A 12,436-nucleotide genomic window follows, 5' to 3' on the forward strand; every position below is an offset into this window, starting at 1 on the left:
GTGACAACCTCCCCTTTACAGAAGGTCCTCCAGTGTCAAACATTCATTAAGAAACTTGGAATCTTTGCTTTAATGGCACCACATTAGAAACAGTCAGATTAGATGAACTACACTGCCAAAGAGTCACAATTAATGAAAACAGTGTGGCACATGTAACACAAGGGCACAGTGGTGCAGGGGTTAACATTGTCGCCTCACAGCAAGAGGTTCTCCGGTTCGATTCTCGGCTGGAGCACCTTCTGTGCGGAGTCTGCATGTCCTCTCTGCAGTAAAGTGAGTTTTAAAGACATGCAGGTAAATTCATGTGTGTATGTGTGTGCCTTCTGTGAAGGTTGGGTACCAGGCTGGCAACTCGACACTGTAAAAACACTACTGCCAATCAATCTGTGGACTGGTGATCCACTGTGGCGACCCCAGACTGGGAAAAGCCAAAAGACATTGCTTTCTTAGTGTACTACATGTAACAGCCCAACAAGCACATTTGTACCTCAGTCACTGGAATATCCACATGCTAATTCCATTAGAAAGAGGCATTCTAAAAACACTGTACCTGTTATGGTCATAATAAAGGCATGCCAGCACTAGCACTGAAGCACACTTTTGGCAGTATGCAATGTGTTAAATATGTAGTTTCAAAGAATGAACATCACTGCACTGCAGAAAGCAGCGGGAAAATGGAAGACCCTGTGCATCATTTCGTCAGTCTGCAAATGCATATGTCAACCTTAAGCAAGTAAACGATCAAACCAAAATTTCCTAGGTCATCTCTGAAAAGCTGCTCTTTGGCCTAATGGATCATGCACTATTAAAAAAACAGTGACTTGGGAAGACACCACCATACTCCCAATCACGGTGTATGTATCTTAAGAATACAGTTACAAAAAAATATTTAGTAAAACAGCTGAAAACGTGTGCTGCAACACATCCTACAGAAATGAAAGCTTGCCATACGGGACAGACATACAAAACAGGTCCTATATATATGAGAGAGGAAAAGGCCAGATACAATTAAGGTATAGGTTTATGGCAATAATCTAAAAATGAAACTGTGGTAATGGTTCATACGTTTGCTCTAGACTAATGACCACAAAAGCCTTCATAAGCTTACCTGTGCAACCCAAATGTGTCCCACAAGTTATTTTATCTTGTACATTATATATAGGGGGTATATAATATATGGGCCATCATTTAATGCAATAGTACAACATTCATTCTAAAAATATTAGTATAACACGTGGGGGAAGAATCCACTTGATGTTAGACTATGCTAAAGGCAAACCTGTATTAAAAAAATGGCATTACCACAAAATTAATGTAAGGGTTCTGGTGCTGTACACACTGAAAGAAGCTTAAAACAGAAACTGACAGAATTAAACAAAAGCAGAATTAATAGAATGTTAGTGAAAGATGCCATGACCTTCCAAATTTTAAGTGTCTCAATTGCATTAAATTTCATAGTTGCTTTTTATAAAACAGTTTACAGCCATATAAAGAAGGAGGTTTCTAACAGAAATGCTGAGGAACCTATGAGTCAGTAAAACTCCAAAATGTGCATATGTTCTCAGGGCTTTGTCAGCACATGCAGAGAATAAGGGAGGGACAAAGGTATAAGAAAACAATATTAGAGATACCTGTCTTTTTTCTAGAGACGTACAGCGGTCACTGAATTCAAGCTGTATAAAACAAGGGAAAGGTGACAGTATGATGAAAGCCCTCCTGCCCACTACATGAGGGTGGGGAGAGGGACATCTCTAGGAACACCTGCATATACTTAAAGCTGTGGTAGTATTCTCCTACAGATATCACAACCAAATGTCTTACTTCTCTGGAGTAGTCAAATCTCAAACCTGCTAGATGTAGAAGAAAAAAAATTGCTGTGAGATAAAAACAGTAAATGCAACACTTTTGTTTTAGTTAACTCTCTTGTCAGACAATGCACACAGTATAATCCCTCTTTATCTGAAAATGAATTCCTTTCTAATGTTTTATTTGCTGACACATTCATTTAACAGTTTGAACCCCTCCCCCATTAATTCTCAGTGTAACTGTGTCCCATATGTGGTAACATACAAAATAGACAATGGAGGATGCGTTAAATCCATTGAGTTCCTCTGCTTTGGCAGACATTTTTTTTTCTTGTTTGTCACTTAGGACATTAGCAAAAATGAAGAGATGAAATTCTTGCACTCTGAAAAGGGTTGAGATAATTCTTGAGATTTTTCAACCTCCCAACCCTCCAAACTGTCCAAGTGACAAAGTTTGCCGTTATAAGTTGTTGAGTTCCAGCAGGGTTTGGTCCAGAACTTGATGCATTCCGAAATTCTCCTCCTTGGCATTTGCCAGTCTCTCTGTGGGTGCAAAGCAAAAAACGATTAAGGATGCAATAAATTTGCTCCTAAAACAAAATACAAGCAAACTTGTTCAGAATATACTTAAACAGGAAATAAGTAAGAACGAACAGGAAAAGGCGAGTTTAAAAACAGCTCAGGAAGAAAGGGCAGCTAAGAATGTACATTTTAAATAATTTCAAAGTTGTTTACAGAAAACAGCACTGTGTTAGACAACTGCAAAAGAAGCATGTGCAAAATAACAGGAAAATAAAAAGAATGACACACAAAAAACACTTACACTGAAGGACCAGCTACTGGGGTTATAATGATGGACCAGCAACGGTAGCTAGCCTTAAACCAGTACTCCCTTCCTGAAGACTAGCAATTCAAATAGGTTTGCTCTAACTTGGACAGCGGTACTTAATAAAAGCTAGTCTCATAAACTCTTTTTAATAACATGCATCTCCCACTTTCTGATTTGTTTTCTGCTATTTTTTCCTTCACAGTTAACTGTTGTAACAAACAAAATTAATTTTATAAATCATTAAATAAACTGCAGATCAAAAAATCATGATGTTTTAGATACAGTAAATTAAACTAATGTAGGTAAACACAGGTATATATCACAGAAGTAAATCAGGCAAAGAGTTTGGTAAAATGCAGGAGGCAACTGGAGTTGCTGGCTACTAAGACTTGTCTGCATATATCAACTGGACATAAGCTGATTTAAGTATACTTTTCTCTGCACTTATTTAAGAAAGATTTGATTAAGTAAATGTTGTCTCTCTCTGTCTATCTGCAGTTGCCTGCAGTGTGAAAAAGTGTAGCCATCTGGGCTCATTGAAAGTTGTTTGACTGCTTTGAAATTCCTGTGTTAGTATTAGCCTGGGGGTTTCTCTGCTTGCTTTAAAAATCTGTGTTGGTTACATTTGCAGTAATCATTTCTAATCTAGGGTTGCCACTTTTTCATCCCTCCATTTCCTGACAAATAAGCCACATCCCTATGGAATGAAAAACATACCCCTTTCCTTAGGGTAGACACACCCCTTTTAGCAAGCCACAACCAGAGGCACCAGTTTTTAAATGCCATACACGTTGACTACATGGGCAGCCTTAGAAGATATGAAGTGATAAAGGTGTTCCATGGCACTCCCTGCCCCTGCTATCAACTGTCACCCTGGGTTGACCTCAGTTTTTTCCTGTTTTCATTCAATACTTGCCACCTCATTCCATCTGCAATACTTTTATTTTGTTTTACTAAACATTCTCTTACTTGCCTGCATTCTCCTACATCCATTCAACACATCCCAAGTGGCCAAGGCTATACTGTAATAAGTATCTAGGAAATAATTTAATTAAGCTGGGAATTTTGGGACCAATGGCCACCAAGAAGTTATTAGGCTCTAAATTTTCCAAGTTGAATTTGAGATTTTGTCCCACTACATTTGGTTCAATGATGGCCTAAACAAAAATCATGATTTAGGAAGGCAGCTATATTTTTTCAAGGAAGAAATGAGCTATGTACAAGTCTTAATGTTCAAAGATGCTGACACAATAGATACCAATAAACTGAGTAGTAGTTACCCACAAATGGAAAAGAAAATGCTTGTGAGGGCACATAAATCATATTTGGGATGACTGCCTTCCCCCCTCCTCACCCCTCCCTCCAACAAGGGGATCACTTTCTATTTACCCCTCTGGTGTTAAATTGGAATGGAAGTGAAAGGATAAATCGTCAATCATATTTCAAGTTGTTGCTGTCATACATCTACACAGTGTGCTGACTTGGACCCAACTAAAAAAAAGGCAGAAAGTTCTGTGTACCCCTTTGAAGTCAAACTATAATGAAAGTGAAAGAACAAACAGAGCATAGCAGTATATTTCAACCTGTTGCTGTCAGCTGTACATGTACAGCATACCTTAATTTCCCTACACCTACATCTGATTTCAATTGTGATGAACATGGACAAAATAACATACACAGTAATTCATTTCAACTTGTTGTTCTGACACAGTGCACTGGCCCTAGACAAGCTATAGTACCCTCTGTATACATCTCAATGGTGTGATTTTGAGGAAAATAAAAGAAATAATGACCACTCTGTCCCCACCTAGCACACGAGATGAAGAGTCCTTGTGTGTACATCTCTGAAGTTAAACTGCATGGAACATTAAAATAATAATGACCACAGTATCCCTGGCCCCCCACAAACTATATGATCTCTGTGCCCACCTCTCAGTTGGATCAGTTTTAGACTAGGTGAGGCCAACAACAGAGGACCCTATGGCCCCCAGAAGCTCTGAATGTTCTGCGATGCATTCTATGTTGTATCTTTTTTACAACCTGGAGGTTTATGTATGCATCCACCCATATTATTTTCACACACACACACACACACACACACACACACACACACACACACACACACACACACACACACACACACACACACTTCCCCTGACAAACCAGTGCTATCAAAATATATTCACACAAAAGAACATCAAACCAAATACATAACAGTTTGGGGGCATTTGAGGAATCCAGAGCACCTGACTAAAACCCAGACATACACAGGGAGGACATGCATACTCTACATGGCTGGAGTCACAGCCAAGAACGCAGACAGATTGATGAGCACTGTGAGATGACAATACTACTTACTGTGCCACTGTACCAATGATGGGTTCCTTTCCCTCACATCTAGTCTAGACCACCAAAGATTACCACTTATTGTGTGCAGTGCTAATGTTTAGCTGTGATAAAAGTGAAATAAATTATAGCCAGCTTGTTGCTCTTATTTATGCACATGTATGCACTTTAATCCCACTAACACACACACACACACACACACACACACACAATCATAACCAACAGCTATGTTTGTTTTTACACTACATTTGAAAGCAGATAAAAAATCCAAGTGAAACAGTAAACATTTTAAGAAACATACTTCATCATAGTGCTCAACTGTCCATGATTTTATCTCAAATTTTAGCACTATCCTTCTTAATCCATCCTATAAATGGTGACGTTTGGAAAAAGGTGGTGAATTACACTTAATAAATAATGGCAATAATTAAGTTATAGACTTATTTTACCACAGAAACTTTATATTTATTCACATTCTCTTATTCTGCTATTAGTATCACAAATTAATAGTACTAATATTTTAAATGTGGCCCTGATTATTTTTTAATTTGCCCCTGATTCTGATGAGATTTGTCTCTGGTACTTTGAGAGCTATGTATCTCACAAATTTGCTATCTCTCAGAATGATTCAAAATATCTTACAAATACTTAAGATAACTAGATTTCCTGACAAAGACCCTGATTTCTGGATTTCCTGACAGAGATGCTGATATCCTGACTGTCAGGAAAATTTCCTGTCAGGTGGCAACCCTATTCTAATCAGAGTTGCTGGCTACTGAGACTTGTCTGCATATATCAACTGGACACAAGCTGATTTAAGTATACTTTTCTCTGCACTTAAGAAAGATTTGATTCAGTAAATATTGTGTGTCTCTGTCTATCTGCAGTTAGTTCCCCACCGCCCCTCCCTGTTTCCTGTTGTGGTGTTAATCTTAGTGGCTTTGGAATTGCCCACCGCTGCAGTAAATCTTTTTTTGGACACTCCTCCTAGACCCATCTCATTTGCTCACTCAACTGAGTACAGTGAGATCATATTTTGATTTCAGATACTCCTACCAGTCCCATCTCCCCTGCTGTGTACAGACAGAGCACTTGGGAAGGACACTCCCCTATAGTATCTTAATCTGCTCCGTTTCCTCCCTCTCCACAAAAAAAATAAATAAATAAACTGCACTTCATCTGCTTTACTGTATTTGTGTTTCTTCCTACTTTATTACCTTATGTTGTGTTTGCCTCTTCTTAAAAGTACTCAGTTGAATTTATTCTGCTGCCTTTATTACTGCTTGTTAGTAGCCTGATTAAATTGTAACTGTTATTCTAAGGCTTTTGGTTTAAGCACTTGGGCTTCAAACCAGTTGTTTTACATTAAGAAGGTTTGTGGTCTGCACTGTTGTGGCAGGACAGGTAGTGTACATCCTTCTACGTTGGGAACTGCTGATTGAAGGCTCAGTGTCTGTTATTCTAAAAGTGTATTAGTTCTGGGTTAAGCACTTGGGCTTCAGGCCAGTTATTCTACATTAAGAAGGTTTGTGGTCTGCACTTTTGTGGGAGGAGAGGCTAGATTCTGCCCTTCTGAGCTGGGAATTTCTGGTTAAAGGCTTAGTGAGCATGCTTACTTGAACTGTTTATTTCTGAAATCGGTACGCTTTGTTTGCTGTAGCATAGACTAGATTCAGGCCTGCTGGATCTAGCTTTGTTTGCATAACTTGTGCACTGATCCAGGCCGTCTTTTTTGGAGAAGGTTTCTCTGTACCTTAGTGGCAGGAGTGTGCAGTTAGAACTTGTCTGATTGAAGACTGCTGGAACAGGGCTCAGTTTTGTGCTTTTTAACTGGTTAATTGGGTAGTGTTGTTTTGATTGTATCTGCTCTATTTTCTGGAAAAAAAAAAAAAAAAAAATATATATATATATATATATATATATATATATATATTTGTTTCCCACCTTTCTGAACTAGTACAGTTCAGTTTTCAGGTCACTGCTGAATCCAGGGCTGTATTACAAGTCTCTGTGTTGCCCATACCTTACTTGGATAGAAGGAAGTTTATCTGTTCACCTGTGAGAGAGGGGAGCTTTGAGCAGCCTATCTGTCCCTGGAGGAGGGGTTTCAGCCCAAAAGTTAGTAGTTTATTGGCCATTTTGTGCTAATTTCTATCTCTTTCACTTCCCTGCTATAAAAACTGCATTTGCGCAGTTTTTGCGCTTGTATTCCCCTCAGAAAGTGCCTTCCAGGTGTTCTGCAGAGTCTACAGCAGCTGAGAGACTTTGTAGTGATTATCATTTTTTTGCTTTTCTTGCTGTCTTAAACTAAATCCGCCTAAAACGTCAGTTGTTTTAGCGTTTCTGTGATTTAAAAAGCTTGTTATTGCTACATATTGTACTTATTTGCTGCCTGCATTTGAATTAAGTTGTTTTTGTTCATAGGTTCATAGATTAGTACTAGGCTAACTGCCTTTGTGAGCCATTTTAAGCCTAGCCAATTATCCCTTGTGAGATTCAAACCCTGCACCTTGTGTTTATAAGGCAAGCACCTTAACCATTAGGCCACCTTCCCAACCCTTATTATTGTGTTTAAATAATCTGTTTAAATGTTGTCGGCTACACACTAAAGTGTGATAGCCTTTTCTGTGCATTTAAAGTGTTGTTTTGATTGTATCTGCTCTATTTTCTGAGAAAAAAAATATACTTGTTTCCTGCCTTTCTGAACTAGTATAGTCCAATTTTCAGGTTATTGCTGAATCCAGGGCTGTGTTACAAGTTTCTGTGTTGCCTATACCTTACTTGGATAGAAGGAGGTTTTTCTGTTCACCTGTGAGAGAGGGGAGCTTTGAGCAGCCTATCTGTCCCTGGAGGAGTGGTTTCAGCCCAGAAGTTAGTAGTTTATTGGCCATTTTGGGCTAACTTCTATCTCTTTCCCTTCCCTGCTATAAAAACCGCATTTGCATGGTTTTGCACGCCGGGCAGCTCCGGTTAGAGTTGAACTATTCTCGGCTCCACAAAGTGTACTCTTCAATTTTTCCCTTGGAACTAGACAAACCTTCAACTTTAGCACTCAAACCATTCCTTTCACAGTCAAGCACTTGTTTAAAACTCATAACAAGCACTAATTAACCCTAGCACTAGACCCCCCTATACTGTCCAGAAGGACAAGGCTCTCTATTCGTCCCCACCAGCTAATCAGAAAAACAGCTTACTCTACCTATTCAGGCATGTCCAAAGGGCAGTTTCTGGTGTACTCTCCAGTCCAACTGGTGAATCTGGGCATTTTGAGGCAATGTTACAACTGCCTCATGTACACAGACAACCCTCTCCTCCTACCACCAAACACTAATATACGTGAGAGATGCAATTATACAGCCAAACTGGAGGCAAAGCTCTCTCAACCCAAGACTGGAACTGACAGTCAAGAGGAGAAAGGTAATACTTGCAACACACCACCAGTCTCACATAGACCTAATAAACCAACACCAGCAAATAACACACAAGAATACATGAAAACATACTTGGAGGCTCTAAATAAAAATCTGCAAAAGCAACAGACACCTCCAAGGCAGACATCCAGGCAACCTCCACACCCCATCACCAACCATGAAACACATATTTCACATAATCAGCGTGCTACGCAATCACAGCCCTTAAGGCAAAATAACATACCCAACACACTAGCAATAGGCGACTCTATAGTCAGGCACACTGATGTCCCACTAACTAGGCTGGACAAGGAGAAGGTTACAGTTAGCTGCCTGTCAAGAGCCAGGATCCGCCACATAACACAAGCACTCAGGTCACTCCAGAACAAGTACAAATTAGGCAAGGCTCAAAAGACAAACCCACCACCATAAATAGCACAAGTAGCAAAAAACTGAGGGTAATGCTACTCAACGGCAGAAGTCTAAACCTCAAAATGCACGCACTTGAGGCACTCCTCATTATGGAGAACATCAACATCTGTGCAGTAACAGAAACCTGGTTTAAGACTCCTGAGAGCACTCCAGCACTACTAGGCTATAACTCATACCATACCTTTCAGCCACAGAACCAGGACCGAAACACAAAAGGCAGGGGTGTATCCATATTCATCAAAGATACCCACACCTCCAGGTTAGTGGCGCAGCACAATGCATCAGAGATTATCCATGTGCAACTAACAACGGGCAAAACTGCAATTCAAATTGTAGCTTGCTACAGATCACCCACTATGACCCAGGACCCCCATTCCACATTTCTGGGGACACTGGGAAATATGAAGGTCCTACCAAACACCCTAATACTGGGTGATTTAAATTACCCAAACATAAACTGGAAGAACTACTCAAGTACTAACTCCCTTGCCCAACGCTTCCTAGAATTTATAAACTCGAATGCCCTAGATCAACTAGTCAACACTCCCACCAGAGGGAGCAACATATTGGACCTGGTCATCACCAACATGGGCGACCGGTGTTCCACACCGGAAGTCAACCCCTCGTTGGTTAGATCAGACCATAGACTAATCACTCTGGGTATCCACATTCCGCCCCTACCCCCAATCAAGGAAACCACCATGAAAAACTTTTCAAAAGCAAACTTCACGTTATTTAAGACCGAGGTGGAAAGGTTCACAGCCCCCATGCTAAAGGACAATGCTGTCCAAACTGCTGAAACCTTTACAAAGGCACTCTATGAGCATCTGCAGGAATGCATGGATTGTGCTATCCCAAGTAAAACCAAGAATCACTCCTCCAAGAAAAGGAAACCAGTCTGGTGGACGCCTGCCATAAACAAGCTATACAACAGAAGGAGGAAACTAGTACGGAAAAGAGTAAAATCCCAAGATGGAAAGACATCCCTGATCAGTATCAGCAAGAAACTACGATCCCTCATTATATTATCCAAGGCTAGTTTTGAAAAAAAAAATTGCCAATGACTCCAAAGATCACCACAAAGCATTCTTTAGCTATGTCAAGAACCTAAGTGGAAACTCTCAGATCTGCTCTGAGTTAGTGCAGAATGGCACAAAATACACTGAACCGACTGATATTGCCAACATTCTGGCAGACAGATTTAGTGCAAACGTCACCCCCCCCTCACCCCCTAATGGACCGATAACCATACCAGAAGAATGTAGGGCCCCATCAATCACCAACACACAGGTTAAAACAGCCCTATGCAAAGCCAAAAACACAGCTTCAATGGGACCAGATGGTGTCCCAGGCTGTGTCCTACAGGAGCTCCAAAATGAACTAACCCCTCACCTAAACACACTGTTCAGACTCGGCTTCTCTACAGGCTACATACCCACAGAATGGCGCACAGCAACATTTATCCCACTCCACAAAGGTGGAGCCACAATGGACCCCAGGAACTATCACCCTATAAGCCTGACTAGACTGGTCTGCAAGGCTATGGAGCGCATCATCACGGAACTCAATAACAGAGACATTGGGAACCTCCAAACCTTGGACCCTACCCAGTTTGGCTTTGTTAAGGGCAGATTATGCTTCTTAAACCTGGTGGACTTCTTTGAGACAGTTACCAAGGCATTAGATGAGGGAAAGGAGGTCCACACAGCCTACCTAGACCTCACAAAGGCTTTCAACACCATTCCCCATTCTAGTATTATAGACAAGCTCACCAGCTTGAACATAAACCCCTACGTCACAAGATGGGTTGCCAACTGGCTCATGGCTAGAACTCACATGGTGAGAGTTGCAGGCTCTATGTCAGACTCTAAATCGGTTACAAGTGGCGTCCCCCAGGGCTCAGTCCTAGGACCCCTCCTGTTTGGTATATACTTCTCAGAGGTACAGGCAAGCATAGGAGGACTATGGCTGACCAAGTTTGCAGACGACTGCAAACTATGGCCATAATTGATTCCCCGGCTGATACAGACACCCCCCAGAAGGGTCTCACTGAGACAGATACCTGGTGTCAAAATCATGGCCTCAAACTAAATGCCAAAAAGTGCATAGTCATCCCCTTTGGAAAAAACAAAGTACTCATGAACTACCACACAGGTGGTAGTCCCCTAAATACAGAAAATATAATAAGGGATCTGGGGACCCAAGTAGATAGTAATCTCTCCTTTGATAATCATATTGCCAAGGTAGTTAGAAAATCCTTCTATGTGGCCCACCTAATCACAAAAGGGTTCGCATCTAGAACAAGAGAGGTTATTGTGCACCTCTACTCATCACTCATTAGACTCATCATAGAATACATCGCCCAATTTGGGATGTACCTTACAAGATACCTGCAACAGCTGTAAAGACCACAAAAGTACCTCACCAAGAGGATTACTGGTCTCAAACAGATGCCCTATGCAGCCTGACTCAAGAAACTCCATCTGTACTCGGTTGCATACCGCTTACTCAGAGGTGATCTCTGCCTGACATACAAGGCCATGTCCAACCCAGAATTGATGGACATGCTCCACCTAAAAAAAAAAAAAAATCCCCGAGAGCCACACACTCTAGAGATATAAACCTCACCACAACGATAAATAGGACATGCTGGAGGGATAGCTTCCTGTCCCAGAGACTCCCCATGCTTTCGAACAGGATTCCAATATATATCAGGCAGAGCCCCTCACTAATACTCAAGAGAAACCTTGACGGGTGGATGGGAAACAGAAAATTTACCCCTGGGATCACTACAGTGGCTCTGCTGGACAGTGGTGCAGGGAACTAATGGCTCTGCTGGACAGGGGCACAGGGAACTAATCTAAGGGGGTGGAGAAAGCCAACACATTCTGGCTAGGCTTATAAATGCCCTTGGACAGATAGCCTAGTACTTACCTATGAACAGTGAAAAGTACTGATTCACACGTAATCAGAAGAAGAGAAGTGCAGGAAATTAACAGCTAATTACAGGAAATAGCATGCAGAAAAGGAAGATTTTACATAACATTTCCCATTATCCAAAATAACTAAATATAAAGACCTCTAGCATACAAAATGATGAGGTTTAGACAATCACATGAAGGCTAACCTTTTTTGATCTGATAAAGTAAGATCAAGAATTACTTCTTCTGTCACACTGTAATTTTTCTCCCATACTACAAACATAGATCATTGGTTCAGCCTGAGATACCTGCAAACTAGCCTTGTGCAGAATCTGGCAGAAAATTATAGTTTAAAATACAGTTTTATTTTATGGGCACTAATGAGGCTTCGAGGAATGGAATTTTTTTTAACTGCTATGCATTTCAGCACGCATGTTCAGAAAGTAAGTTAGTCAGTCTCCTATAGACTATTGAGGGGCATTCTATGCCTGCCATACGAGGCAACCTTGGATCCCGTTTTGGTGGACTTTCTGGATATCAGCAAAACAAATATCATCAGAATGTGTGGACTTAAACCTTGCGACATACACAGGACATATTGGCGGGCAGGTATGAGACTGAGAATTCCCCTTCTCTAGAACAGGGTTCCTGTCCATGAGAAGCAAAGTTTGTCCTAACATTATTCAAGTGCAA

The 12,436-nt window shown here is 40.9% G+C and overlaps 1 protein-coding gene across 5 annotated transcripts in view; it reads right to left on the reverse strand.

Moving 5' to 3' along the window:
- Positions 1–812: 812 nt before the first annotated feature.
- The window catches only part of TPM2 (tropomyosin 2), a 762,558-nt gene continuing 750,934 nt past the window's right edge, over positions 813–12,436 (reverse strand). For 4 of the 5 annotated variants that reach the window (XM_044078451.1, XM_044078461.1, XM_044078488.1 and 1 more), the window contains one exon: positions 813–2,348. In XM_044078451.1, coding sequence (XP_043934386.1) covers positions 2,266–2,348 — 83 coding nt within the window. In that variant the 3' untranslated portion in view covers positions 813–2,265. The remainder of the gene's footprint in view (positions 2,349–12,436) is intronic. The other variant, XR_006365706.1, reaches the window with a different exon arrangement.

The sequence above is a fragment of the Protopterus annectens genome, chromosome 1.part1 (genome assembly GCF_019279795.1).
Source record: "Protopterus annectens isolate FY-2018-M chromosome 1.part1, PAN1.0, whole genome shotgun sequence".
NCBI lineage: Eukaryota > Metazoa > Chordata > Ceratodontiformes > Protopteridae > Protopterus > Protopterus annectens.